This window comes from Egretta garzetta, unplaced genomic scaffold (genome assembly GCF_000687185.1).
Source record: "Egretta garzetta isolate BGI_Z169 unplaced genomic scaffold, ASM68718v1 scaffold615, whole genome shotgun sequence".
NCBI classification, from domain to species: domain Eukaryota; kingdom Metazoa; phylum Chordata; class Aves; order Pelecaniformes; family Ardeidae; genus Egretta; species Egretta garzetta.
The window spans coordinates 661,661-674,199 of NW_009259857.1; the positions used below are offsets into that span (position 1 = coordinate 661,661).

Sequence of the window (12,539 nt, forward strand, 5' to 3'; positions counted from 1 at the left end):
TCATCAAATGTGGTTTTATCCGAAACATCTCAGATTTGTGCTCCCATTTGGATCTCATCATCCCCTAAAATAATTGGGTGAGATTAATCTTTTACACAGTGGTGATTTTCAGTAAGAGGAACACAAAAGATAGGTACAGCAAGAGGTTCGATGCAACGGTAAAGATGCACCTTCACTCCCTTGCTAGTCCCATAGACTTCATGACTAAAAGTTTATAGGTATATGTTGCTAATGAGTTAGCAATGGAAGCATCAGCAGCTTGAAAGAAAAACTTCCCACTTGCCTTAAATCCAGGCTTTGACATTCCTTCCCCTCACACCCCTCCTTCCCACCCCCCCCACCCCCCCAAAATGAATCACTAGTTGGAAGAAGGACTATAGAAGAAATTGTACAGAGAGATTTTACAGGCAACTTTCCTAAGACATTTTCAAAAAATGCTTTGGGAGTGTAGTGAGAGATAGTAAAAATAATGTTTAATTGATATCAGGGATTGTAATGGGACTTAAAAAAATTAGCCATGCCTTTTGAATGCTATTGCCCACAGGAAAAAGCAGATTAGAATGCAGAACATACTCCCTCTCCCTGAGAAAAGCAAAATGAAATAAAAAATGTTTCATAAGACTTCTTGACTACAGTTAGACAAATCATTAAGGGGAGGAGAGGGGGAAGCAAGTCTTGTTACTTAAATCAAATCCTGGAATTTGCATAGGACATAGATACTGTGTTAGGGAGCCTCAGAAGGAAGAAAATTCTCTTGTTACCTTAGAGCTGAGAGCAGCACTGACATGCTTGGGAAAAGCTCTGTTCTTAGTCCTCAAAATTCACTGCTGCATCTTACTGCAATGGATTTTTTTTTTACCCTCTCTCTCCCTAGCATAGAAGATTTTAGAGGATCAAATTTTATGACTTCTCAGATCCTGCAGGCAAACAGACTTTCCAGATAAACACTGTGAACTATAAACCTCAGGTTGTTGGGAGACCAGACCACACAAGGAAAGCTCAGGCTATTTTTCAATCCTGAAGTACTACTTTCTGTGCATTTCTTTCTTGGCTATGATACCCTAAATGAACAAATAATCCTTGAACACTCAGCCTGTCTGTATTTTACAAGTGTTTCATTATAACACAGAATGTGCTGTTAGTTGAGGGAGAATGTTTCATAACCTTTGGGCAAAAACCTAACTGCAGAACATGTATTCTATGCTTTGTGCTTATACATTTAAATTTGGCCTTAATAAACTGGGATAATATGCTTATGCCACTATATGTTTTTCTCTTGCTTTCTTTCATTCAGCCAAAGTCATTATTGCCTAAACACCTCTAAACCAAACCTAATTCTAATCTAATTTAAACACCTCTAAACTGACTTAATCCTGGGCCTAAATTAATGAGAATCAGAGTTGAACTGCCTAAACAACAGCAAACAGCAATGGTAAGAAGGGAGGGAGAAAGAAAAAGGGGAAAAGGCAGGTTTTTCACAGGAAGTTAAAAGAAGTATTTTAGTCTGGAGAAATAACACAGACAACAGGGACTGCTGCACATCTGACTCAGATCTCATTAGCCCTTTGGTAAAATAGGACAAAATATGGGCAAGGCTGGAAACACTTTGAATCAATATGGCAAAATCAGTTGTTAGAAGTCCTCGAAAGTTGTTAGAGCATGTCCCCTTTGCTGTACCCTCTGCTCCCACCTGCTCAGTTGGACAAAAAGCTCTTTCCTGACTGAAGCTCCTGCCCAGGCCCAGGCTGAGTCCCAAAGTTCCACAATTCTTCCCTCTCTCCCTTACCCAGATTCCCCTGACTGTTGCCCGTCATTCTCCTGCCCACTCTCCCAAGCTTGCTCTTAGATAGGCATTACAACCCTAACTATAATGAATGTAATTGTCTTAACTCCATATCCTGGTTTTGGCTGGGATAGAGTTAATTTTCCTTCTAGTAGCTGATATAGTGCTGTATCTTGGATTTAGGATAAGAATAATGTCGATAATACAGGGATGGTTTAGTTACTGCTGAGTAGGGCTTACACAGAGTCAAGGCGTTTCCTATTTCTCACCCCACCCTTGGCTGAGAGGGCACAAGAAGCTGGGAGGGGGCACAGCTGGGACAGCTGCCCCCGACTGACCAAAGGGATGTTCCAGTCCATATAATGTCATGCTCAGTGTAAAAACTAGGGGGAAAGCTGGCTGGGGGTCTGCTGCTCAGGAACTGGCTGGGCATCGGTCAGCGGGTAGTGAGCAATTGCACTGTGCATCACTTGTTTTGTATATTCTTTTATCGTTATTATTTTCCCTTTCTTTTCTGTCCTACTAAATTGTCTTTATCTCAACCCACAAGTTTTACCTTTTTCTTTCCTGATTCTTTCCCCCATCCCACTGGAGGGGAGTGAGCAAACGGCTGTGGGTTGTTTAGCTACCTGCCAGGTTAAACTACAACACTCCGCAAGATCAGAACTGGGCCTAAGTAAAAGGTATCCAGGTAATGATGGCTAAATTAGCAATCTTTACTTATTCTCCCTTGAGACTAAAACAAAACAACACCCTACCCATAATGACATCATTCACAATGAGGCATTGTTGTTAATATTATTCCCCACTAAACCATGTGAATCACCTGGCGTGCAGAGGAGGGTTGTGCATGCATGCATTAGATATGCAGGCTTGGCATGCTCTAGAATATACATATGAATGCACAGACTATATTCTGTATTTTTTATCCTCTGACAGAGAATCAGAAACCAACAGCCAGTGTTCTGTTGGCTGCCACCTTCCTTTTTTTACCTGTAAATCTCAGGTTATACACTTTTCCACTGAAGACACTGCATAAGCATTCCTCTCCATCAGAGCCATGCAAATTACAAGAAGGAAATTCATTAGGATGCTAGAAATACTTCCTAATGATTTCAGGTGGGAACCTAGGTATTAACAAATTGCTTACAATACTTCAGCAGCAATGCAAGAAGACTCCCAAATGGAAAGTAACTTACAAACTTTTCCAGCGTTTTGACAAATGAAGAACCAAGGATTAACTGGCATAACAAGAAATTCACATGCTATTCAGACACAGCCTAATGTTTTTCAGCATAACCATGTAAATGCAAGCCATGGCAGTTGGCAGTTTAACAAGGGAAGGGGCCCAAAAATAAAATTTTCAGGAGTGCTTTGTAATATTCTTTCTCTATTCTAGTTCAAGGCAACTCATGTCTTCCTGGTTTTGACTATTTCATATATAAACGATGCAGTTAAACATTCGATCTTCATGGCCGTTATTATGGCCATGATAACGAACATTATTATAATTACAGTTTGGCAATTATAAGTTAGGCATGAACTGCTTCAAGTTCTCATCTTCATGGCTGTTATTATGGCCATGATAATGAACATTATTATAATTACAGTTTGGGCCATAATTATAAGTTAGGCATGAACTGCTTCAAGTTCTTAGACCTATATTTGGTAAGTTATTGAAGATTTTCTGTTAGGTACTGAATATTAAAAATTCCATCATAATATTAGAGCAGTTCCAAATATATAATAAAATTAGAAAACTGTTCAAAGTGGAAGCTTACCATTAATACAGCATATGATAAATTAGAAAGCCTGCTGAAGAACAGTCTGTTAATTCCTACAGATCAAGTTAAACACACAAAAATACATTTCTACACAGTAAGAATTTGCTGCATATTTAAAGGGTATAAAGAGTAAAGTTGGGAAATTGGCCATATCCACAGCACTAGATCTAACTTTTGGTTAGTGTCAAAACATGGCGACTTCACACACCGTCAGACTGCTCTGACATTAGCCAAGGAAACATTGCAGTCCAGACTCAGAAGTTAGTTACCTACATGCTTAAAGCATGTTTCACTATGGTATTCTGCACAGTTTTAACAAAAAAACCACCAAGTAATATTAGTGGCTGAAAAATAGTGGTTTTAATTGCCAGTGAAAATGCTGGTTTTTTTAAAGGCAGCACAACTGTCTTCTAAGGAAAAACTGGATGCAGGCTGCACACACTGAAAATTTCTATCGCTAATTATTTCCACCACTGAAGAAGAATATGAGTTCCATACAACTGTGGCATAAGAATTAAATCAGCTGTACATTCTATTCTATCTAAAGTAGCATGAGATATCATCATATAATTGTTAGAGTATCTGTCCTCATATTTAATCTATCATAAATAATCTAAGAAAAAGTCCCCAAAATCTATGGAAACCAAGAACACAGACAATGCCATCAGTAGAGGAGGATAATGATATATTTGAATATTCTGTTACTAGAAAAATATATGTTCATAGTCCCTTTTTGAATGCAACATCAGTACACACAGAAATTTGAAAACTCATGAAGGCAATCTCTTAACTGGAAGGGTCTCTAATCCGGAACTTTAGGTAATTTTTTAGAGCTCTCTAAAGAGCCAGGTGACTTACCTGGCAAAACGTGCTGGGACTTCCTAGTGATCTACCTGCATGGCTTGCTTTCCTCTGCAAACCAGGGTGTGGGGAACCACACAGCCCTGAACCACAGCCCTGTATAGTTACCAAACTACATACCTCCTGGGCCTGAAAATTAATTACAAGCTACAGGCTAAATAGCCTTGTATGAGAACAATGGGGTGAAGACGTGGATAAATGATGTATAAAACATTTAATAAAACCTGATATGTACCATTAGTCCTCCGAAACAGATTGAACATTTCAACTGTCTCAGTTAAGTTACACAAGTTGGATTATTTGCTGCAGGTAAATGACAAATATCATTCAAGAGAGGTGGCTTCATTAACTATGGAAAATGTAGAAGGTTTTTGGAAGTGTGAGGGGGAGATAAGGGACAGCACAGAGATAGATAATATCAATGTTTTCCTAAGCAAAATTATTTCAAAAGGTTTTGAACAACTTATCAACAAAATTTGTGCTACAAATATTTGTTATTAAGACATGAAGAACTTCTCAATTTAGCCCATCACACATTTTACTATCAACCTATTGAAGCAGTGGATTAAGGAATATTGTCTCTTTTTTGCCACCATGACATTTAGATTTTCTACAAACATTCTGTAACTTTTTTGAAAGATTTTCTAGAAAGCTTTTAAAAAAATTTTGTAAAATATTTTCTAAAATCTTTTTCTAAAAGGTTTTTTCTAAAAATTTCTTTAAACATTTTTAAGATTCATCAGTAAAATCCCACAACTATTTTCACAATATAAAATGAAAAAATAAATAAACTTATCATGTTTTATTATATATATTTATTCATTAAGTATTATAATGAATCATAGAATAGCTGAGGTTGGAAGGGACCTCTGGAGGTCACTCTGTCCAACCTCCCTGCTCAAGCATGGTCACCTACAGCAGATTGTCCAGGACCACACCCAGACAGTTTTTGCATATCTACAAGGATGGAGGCTCCCCAAGCTGTCTAGGTAATCTGTTCCAGCACTCAGTCACCCTCATGGTAAAAAAGTGTTTTCTGATGCATAAAATTTTTCCTTATCTATAATTTTTTTTCCTTATGCATGTTTTTCTTAGGCGTTCAGACTAAATGCCTTCTTGTAATTTCTGTGCATGAGGAACTGAATTTGTTCATAATCCCTTTAAAACAACAAAACCTTTATGATACAAATGCCTGTTCACAACATGAACACAATTATTTTTTCAAGATAATACCTAAGTACCCACAAGATTGTTTTTCCCTGCAGTCTGACATTTGGAGTTGCTCTTGTTGGACTACTGTCCAAGTCAGATAAATTCCCCTTTATGAGAGTAAGAGTGATTACTCTTTTTTTTTTATCTTCACACTCATAAACTTGCATACATATTGCTTGATCAAAGCAAATATGATTCTGCTGATACTCATTATCATCTTCTGTTTGTAATAAGTATTCTATTCGCATAACTTAATCTAAGCACTTGATATATTAAGTGTTAGATTGAAGCAGAAATTCTCCTTTACTGTATTATTTACATGTTTTGAATATGTATATCCGTGCCAGAACTGGTTTTAAAAATTGACTTTAGAAAAGTTTTGCATTCCTAGCTTTTTATACTAACACTTATCCATAATACCAAAAGCTGAACTATACACTAAACCATTTTTTTTTCATCTTGACATATTGCCTAGGAAAAACCCCACCACATTTTCTTTGCTTTTCAGAAGGAATTTCTATGTCATGTTTTCATTACTCTTTTTCTTTACATTTTTTTCAGCATTCATTTTCTTTTCCTTTAAGCTTAATCTTCTTTTAAAAATACAAAATCTCTTCACAGGATATGCTACTTGCTTCCATTCTGCATGTGTGCATATTTTCATATATGTTTTTCAAAAATATATAAGGAATGAAAAACAGAGGAAGTCTCTCTACCTTTTTTGTGTGTATATATATATATGTGGACACAGGCATATGTGTGCATGTGATCGCCCCAATATTAAACTTGAAATGTTTATGACAGCTCATTCCAAGTATTATACGAGAGTTATCAGAGGATTAGAAGTATTATTAAGGAATAGCAACATACTATTAGTTCCACATACAATCTGATATTAATGTCAGAGACCATCTAAAATTTCAGAAATTATGAAACTGATTCTTCTCACATTCTTCATTATTTTGTTTAGGGTTTTTTTTTTTTTATACACGTGACTACTCTCTCACAGGGTCCATTCCACAGATACACTATTAGTCTCTCATTCCTTCTAGCTTTCAGTGTTTTTTTGTACTGGTTTGTTGTGTTTTGTTTAAAGATGACAAATGAGAGAACGTTTCTGATTTCGCAAAATACTCAGTATGAACACCTGCGTGCTTATACAGTTACATATTTATTTGGCTGGGGCGTGATACATTCTTTATTCTGATTGAGCAACATTCCCTACAGGATGCACAATTTTATAATGAAATTTAAATTTTAGTATTTTATTTTCCATCTCTTAGAAATTTTCTATGTTTAATATATACAGTATAAAATAGTCAGCTAATAGGCAAATAATTTACTGGTTTGAGCAGAGCTCAGTTATCAGTTCTTCCTCCTTATATGCTGAGATAGAATCACATGGTACTGGATCATTTTTTTCAAACTGTGGACCAAGAGGAAATAGCTTTCATATTTTGTAAAAAATATTGAGAAATTAAACTAGCTAAATCTTGAAACATTAATAGAAACTAACATTTAGAATTTCTGGCTATAATTCAGACTTTCTAGTTGAAACACCCAGATTCAGAAAAGGGGTAAAAGAATTTTTTTAGTCACCTCTGTTGGCCTGACTGCAGGCCTTAGGACTCCTCAGATTTTGATCCCATGACTATCATGCCAAGAAGAAAGAAGTTGATCAGATCTATGCTAGCTTCAGACAGCCCATGGAGATATTACAGCTCTGTTCCTTGTTTTACAGAACCACCACAGCAGTTTCCCTTCTAGTTACCAGAAGAAGAGCAGGATTTGTTAACTGAGAACTGTTTCGGAAGTCATGGATTCATGACAAAGGTGTGGCAGGTGGGCAAAATTTGAGTGGTATATAGTGCTTGAAACTGGGGAACCCAGTGTCTCCGGAAACATCTGCATTATGCCATGGTTCAAAATTCGTAAATTCAGTGAGCACTGGGAACATCTACCTCATGCAGCTAAGTTTTTGTTGACTTCAACACCATGCTGATTTGACAGGCAGTTCCTCTGGTTGCTGCTTGGTCTGAAATCCAGTGAGTACTGGGATTAAGTTGTTGCGTTAAGCAGACGCTGAACAGTTGCTTTAAGAGACAACCTCTCCTGGCTCTCTCTGAGTTTCTGTTAATATACATAATCTCTAGTTTGTGAAACTAGAACAGAGTTTAGCCTACTCTCTTTGAAAGATTTCTGGGCTTTCAAATCAAAACAGCTCCTGTTTACTTGTCAAATCAAGTCTACATTTTTGCAGGTGGTGTTACTGAAAAACTTCATTTCTGAACATTACTCCAATAAACACAAACAAGGCAAGGCTGGCATGCAATTTATCCCTTGATCATGGAAGGAAAGCCAGAAATGCTAGAGAATAATCTGTACCTTGTGGCGTAATCTTATTAGGGGCTGATAGGGCCTAAAGTCATATCCTTCCTTCGCTGGCCACCCGTCTGCTCCCAGCAAAATGCATCCAAGAAGTAAAACAGCTGACCACCACATAAACATCTTTACAGGTCTGTTCCTGTCAAAATAAAATGTAAAAGTTCAGTGACAGACTGCAATGTTACTTTGGCACAAATCATGTAATAAAAGTTTACAATTCCAATATTCCATTTGTGGACTTGAATAAATACGGTAGAAATAGCATACTTCATCTGACACAGCAGCAAAACCAAAAAAAAGGTAGTAGTACTTGGGATCACAATATCAATTTGGTTGTGCTGAACCAAACATTTTGTTATCACTATTCAATACTCATACGAGAGGTTTACTGAGGAAACAACCAGGAAAAACCTCAGAAAATATAGGAAATAACAGAAAAGCAGTGGTGAAAAATTCAGTACCATTTTTCTCAAATGAAGGAAAAAAGTTGATCACCAATGACATGTTCAACTTTTTTCTTTTAAATACTGTCTCCTGTGATGCACTGTTCACAACCTAAAAGCGTAAGATAACGAGCATATGTCTATTATCTTTATCTCACCAACACTGAAGTCTAAAATGTAAGTAAAGCACTATATTTTCTGCCAATATTCTGGAGAAATTTTTAAATTGCAATATTGAAATTATGTATGGTCTATAAGCTTTATTGCATAGGTCAGTATTGTAAAAACATTTCCAGTCTATTAAGTAAACACCCCACATCTTGCCCCAGAATTCACTGCAGTCAAGTGCAAAATTCAGGGTAGATTATATGAAAAACTTTTCTTTGATTGTTTTGGGGTTTTGCTTCTGTTTCAGAATCCCACAACTCATGTTGCAGATGACCTGAACTGGCAAAGCACTACCATGGTGAATGCACCAGCATTCTACTACTTGTTAGAAACAAATCCAAAATAGCAAATGATATCTTGAAGAATGGGTAGGTCACAGGACACTTCAGGAAACTACGTAAATGCTTTTGTATTAGAACTAATGACATTTCATTAGAGTTGTTTGTCTTCAGAAATAGTTGTTTCAAATGCTGTTGTTGGTAGTTTTGTACATACATATTGCTTCATACTTGTTTAACGCTATTTTACAATTAGCAAGAAAAATGTTGTCATCCTAGAGGATGACCTTGACCACTTCATCTGCACTCTGTCCATAAATTTGTCATCCTGCAGTCATCGTAACAGCCTAGTTTGTGCTGACTGCAATGTACTGGTATATTTTAAACCAGGTTATCAAAAAGTTACTTTCTATTCGAATGAACAAAAAATTTGATTTTTCGAGACAAAATTGACTGGTTTGATGAGCTACTCCTACATTGTCCAGCTACCATGGTAAATTAAGTTGTGACCCATTAGAACTAAAATTAGGATATTAGATACTGATATTAGAAAGGGAGATACACAACAATCTTGAAGAAAGCACAGAAATGTCGCTAATGTTAAAGGCCTTGAAAAAATTATATTCTGAAATTTATGAGAAAATCCTTGCAAAAGATGCTGAAAAAAATCATAGAGAATTTGGGTCAGAGCTGCTTTTGACAGGTCAAAGTCATTATAACTTCATAAAGGTAAGTTCAGAGTTATGGAAGGCCTATAACAATCATACTCACAGATTTTATAGATACATACATGTGAAAATTTCCTTATATGGTTCCTAATGGACCAACAAATGTGCATTACATAAGTGGTTTTAGTACCCACGAGAGATATTTGATATTTATTATTGATATTCAGCATCTGTGTTGAAACTCTCATGCTAAACAGACAACACAGGAAACCAGTCCTCATCACTCTGAGACATGGGCAAGTCATTCTGTTTAGTCTATGTTATTTAGTCCTGCAATATGGGACAGAGATGAACAACTTTTATGTAGGCTGACTTATGCATGAGAATTTATTATCTTTTCCCTTTCTAACTTGCTTCTAATGCAGTTACCCTGCTAATGTGGAAATCTCCGATGAGAATAAAAATATACATGAATAAGTACCAAATGTTGTGAGTGTGCCCCAAGAACCCAGAGCGCATACAGAATGTTAAAGTCTTGTCTAAAATTTCCTTTTTTATAGGAAATTAGCTGAGCATAAAATATGAACAAATTGGGGATCACTTATTATCCTGTATCATTTACACTCATGCTCCCGGCAATACTGTTACACAAACTGTGGTTTCAACTCCTATCATTCTTCATACAGCACCCAAAGGCAGGGACTGCATGCAGGCAATTCCTGTGGAGGTAGCAAAGGTATTAAGCGGAGTCTAGCCTTACCTCTATTCACAGTCTTGGTAATGGGATCCTGCATAAATCTGCTACCCTGCTTTGGGGACTTAGTCTACCAAACCAGTAAAACCACTTAAAAGTTGCTGTCTGTTTCATTTTCATTCCAGCCAAATTTTACCAGCCTGCCTAGCTTTCGTATTTTTAACTCAAACTCAAGCTTGAGATTAATATAGGTGGTGTCAAAGTAGTACGGTATCCTGTGTTCCCCCCAAACCGATCTCATTCTGGGTCTCCCTATTAATCAAATTTAAGATTTCTTATCATTTATCATTGCTTATTCCAACAGTTCCCACTTCAAGTACCTTTTTTTTGGTACTCTGGCTTTTCTAAGTAGACATAGTAAAGGTATCTCTGCTAAGAGATGATTTGAAACAAAGACAACAAGCTCTATCAGAGAGAGAGATTCTGCATAAATAACTTAAGGCTTGCTCTTTTCTACCTGTTCAGAAACTGGATATTCAAGTGATGATAGAAAGTGACACAGTGAATAAGTTTCCACATCCTTCCTCCAAAACAGAACTGCTAATCAGATGTTCCGCTGTGCCTTTACTGTGGGGTTATTACAAAAAATCTAGCTCACTGACTTGAAACACTGGAAAAGATTATTTCAGAGCTCTGAGAATTCAAGTATGTCATGGAATGGTATTTTCCTTCACTGCCTCTGTGTTAGTTCTCATTATCACTGTTATTGGAACAATAAGTCCATTACAAGGAAAAAAAAAAAAGAAAAAAGAAAAACCAGATTCTTGACTTTTAATCTTGAAGAAAACACCTCTTTATTTGTGTTTACTAAAAAAAAAAAAGTCTTTGAAAATAGTATTGTTAACTTTCAAGGTCAGAATCAGATAAGTTTAGAAGTTATGCATACTAAAACCAGCTGTGCACAGTTGAACCTCTGTTCCCTTTGTGCACTTGTGGAATATCTCTCCATACGATGAAAATTAGGTTGGAGAACAGTCATTTCACAGAAGACAGTAAGGGCAGCCACATTCCACTCCCCTCCCATCTAAACTGCATATATTTTAGCCTCGTGTGGTGTAAAAGAACAGAGTCCTTATAGTTTTGAAAATTGTTTGACCCTGAAAGGCTTCTCCTTTGTACTTGTCCAAAAGAAGAGAAAATTATTACATGCTCAGTTTCTGACTTTATTGCCTGTTACCTGGGTGAACACTTAAAATGTAAATTAAAGAAGTCAGCTTTTTGGACAGATGCCACCTAGAATCCCAAAAGTATGTAGGGTGTCTGCAGTTCTAATTTGCCTTTCAGAAATAAAAAAATATCATCTTTTTTTCAAAGTATCATAAATTTTCTATTGAATTTACTGCATAACTTCATCAGTTATTTAAAAGCGACTACCAAAACCACAGCTGTCCTTAAAACAATACTACCATTAAGTTTTTATTTTAAGAAAAATTTTGATCTGTCCTTAAAGACTTACATTGTTAAAGAGTTGAATTAAAGAGGTGAAATAAAAATGAGTTTTCAAAGCTTCATTACAACTAGATTTTATTGCTGTATATAGGAAAACAGAAAGAAATCAGTTATCAATTCTATATATTTATGGTACCTAAAATAACTTGCTTCTTATTTCTATTTGGAGGTACGGCATGAATTGTAAGTTAAGGATTTTTTGTATATTTCTTTTAATGGTTATATTATCAAACAATCAGAAATCATGTTTTTAAAGGACATGCTTACATCATGCACTCTGGGGCAAAGTGACATATTTCTGAACTCAAATTTGCATTACTGATCTAGATCTTGTTTACTCATTGATTATAATCTGACAGAATTTGATGTTTCAGTGCTTGTAAAACATTCTTCCGTATTTTTAACTTAATTAATTACATATTTGTATAGCAGTTGATTTTAAGGTTTTTATTATATGGTTACTTTTATTTTCTTTTTTTTTGTTTGTTTCAGGTCATGGTAGACATACTGAGTTTTAAGCTGTCAGAAACTTTTTCACAGATCATTAGATTTGAATATATAAATGACTACAGTTACTTAGCATGCTTTTATTAAGTGCACAGGATATTATATGAAATAATATATCTTTCACAAGAACTGGAGATAATGGGCTTAAGCAATTTCAGGGTCAGACAAACAGTTAATGCAGTTAAATGTTATAATCAAATTTATGTTTCATAAGAAAATGCTGAAAATCAAAGATTTTAAGCATTAT

General features: G+C 35.9%; 1 protein-coding gene across 3 annotated transcripts in view; it reads right to left on the reverse strand.

Annotated features, from left to right (window-relative positions):
* FSTL5 (follistatin like 5) overlaps positions 1–8,148 on the reverse strand; it is a 310,918-nt gene extending 302,770 nt beyond the window's left edge. For all 3 annotated transcript variants that reach the window (XM_009639992.2, XM_009639990.2, XM_009639989.2), the window contains exon 1: positions 8,026–8,148. In XM_009639992.2, the coding sequence (XP_009638287.1) occupies positions 8,026–8,148 (123 nt within the window). The remainder of the gene's footprint in view (positions 1–8,025) is intronic.
* Between the last annotated feature and the right edge of the window lie 4,391 nt (positions 8,149–12,539).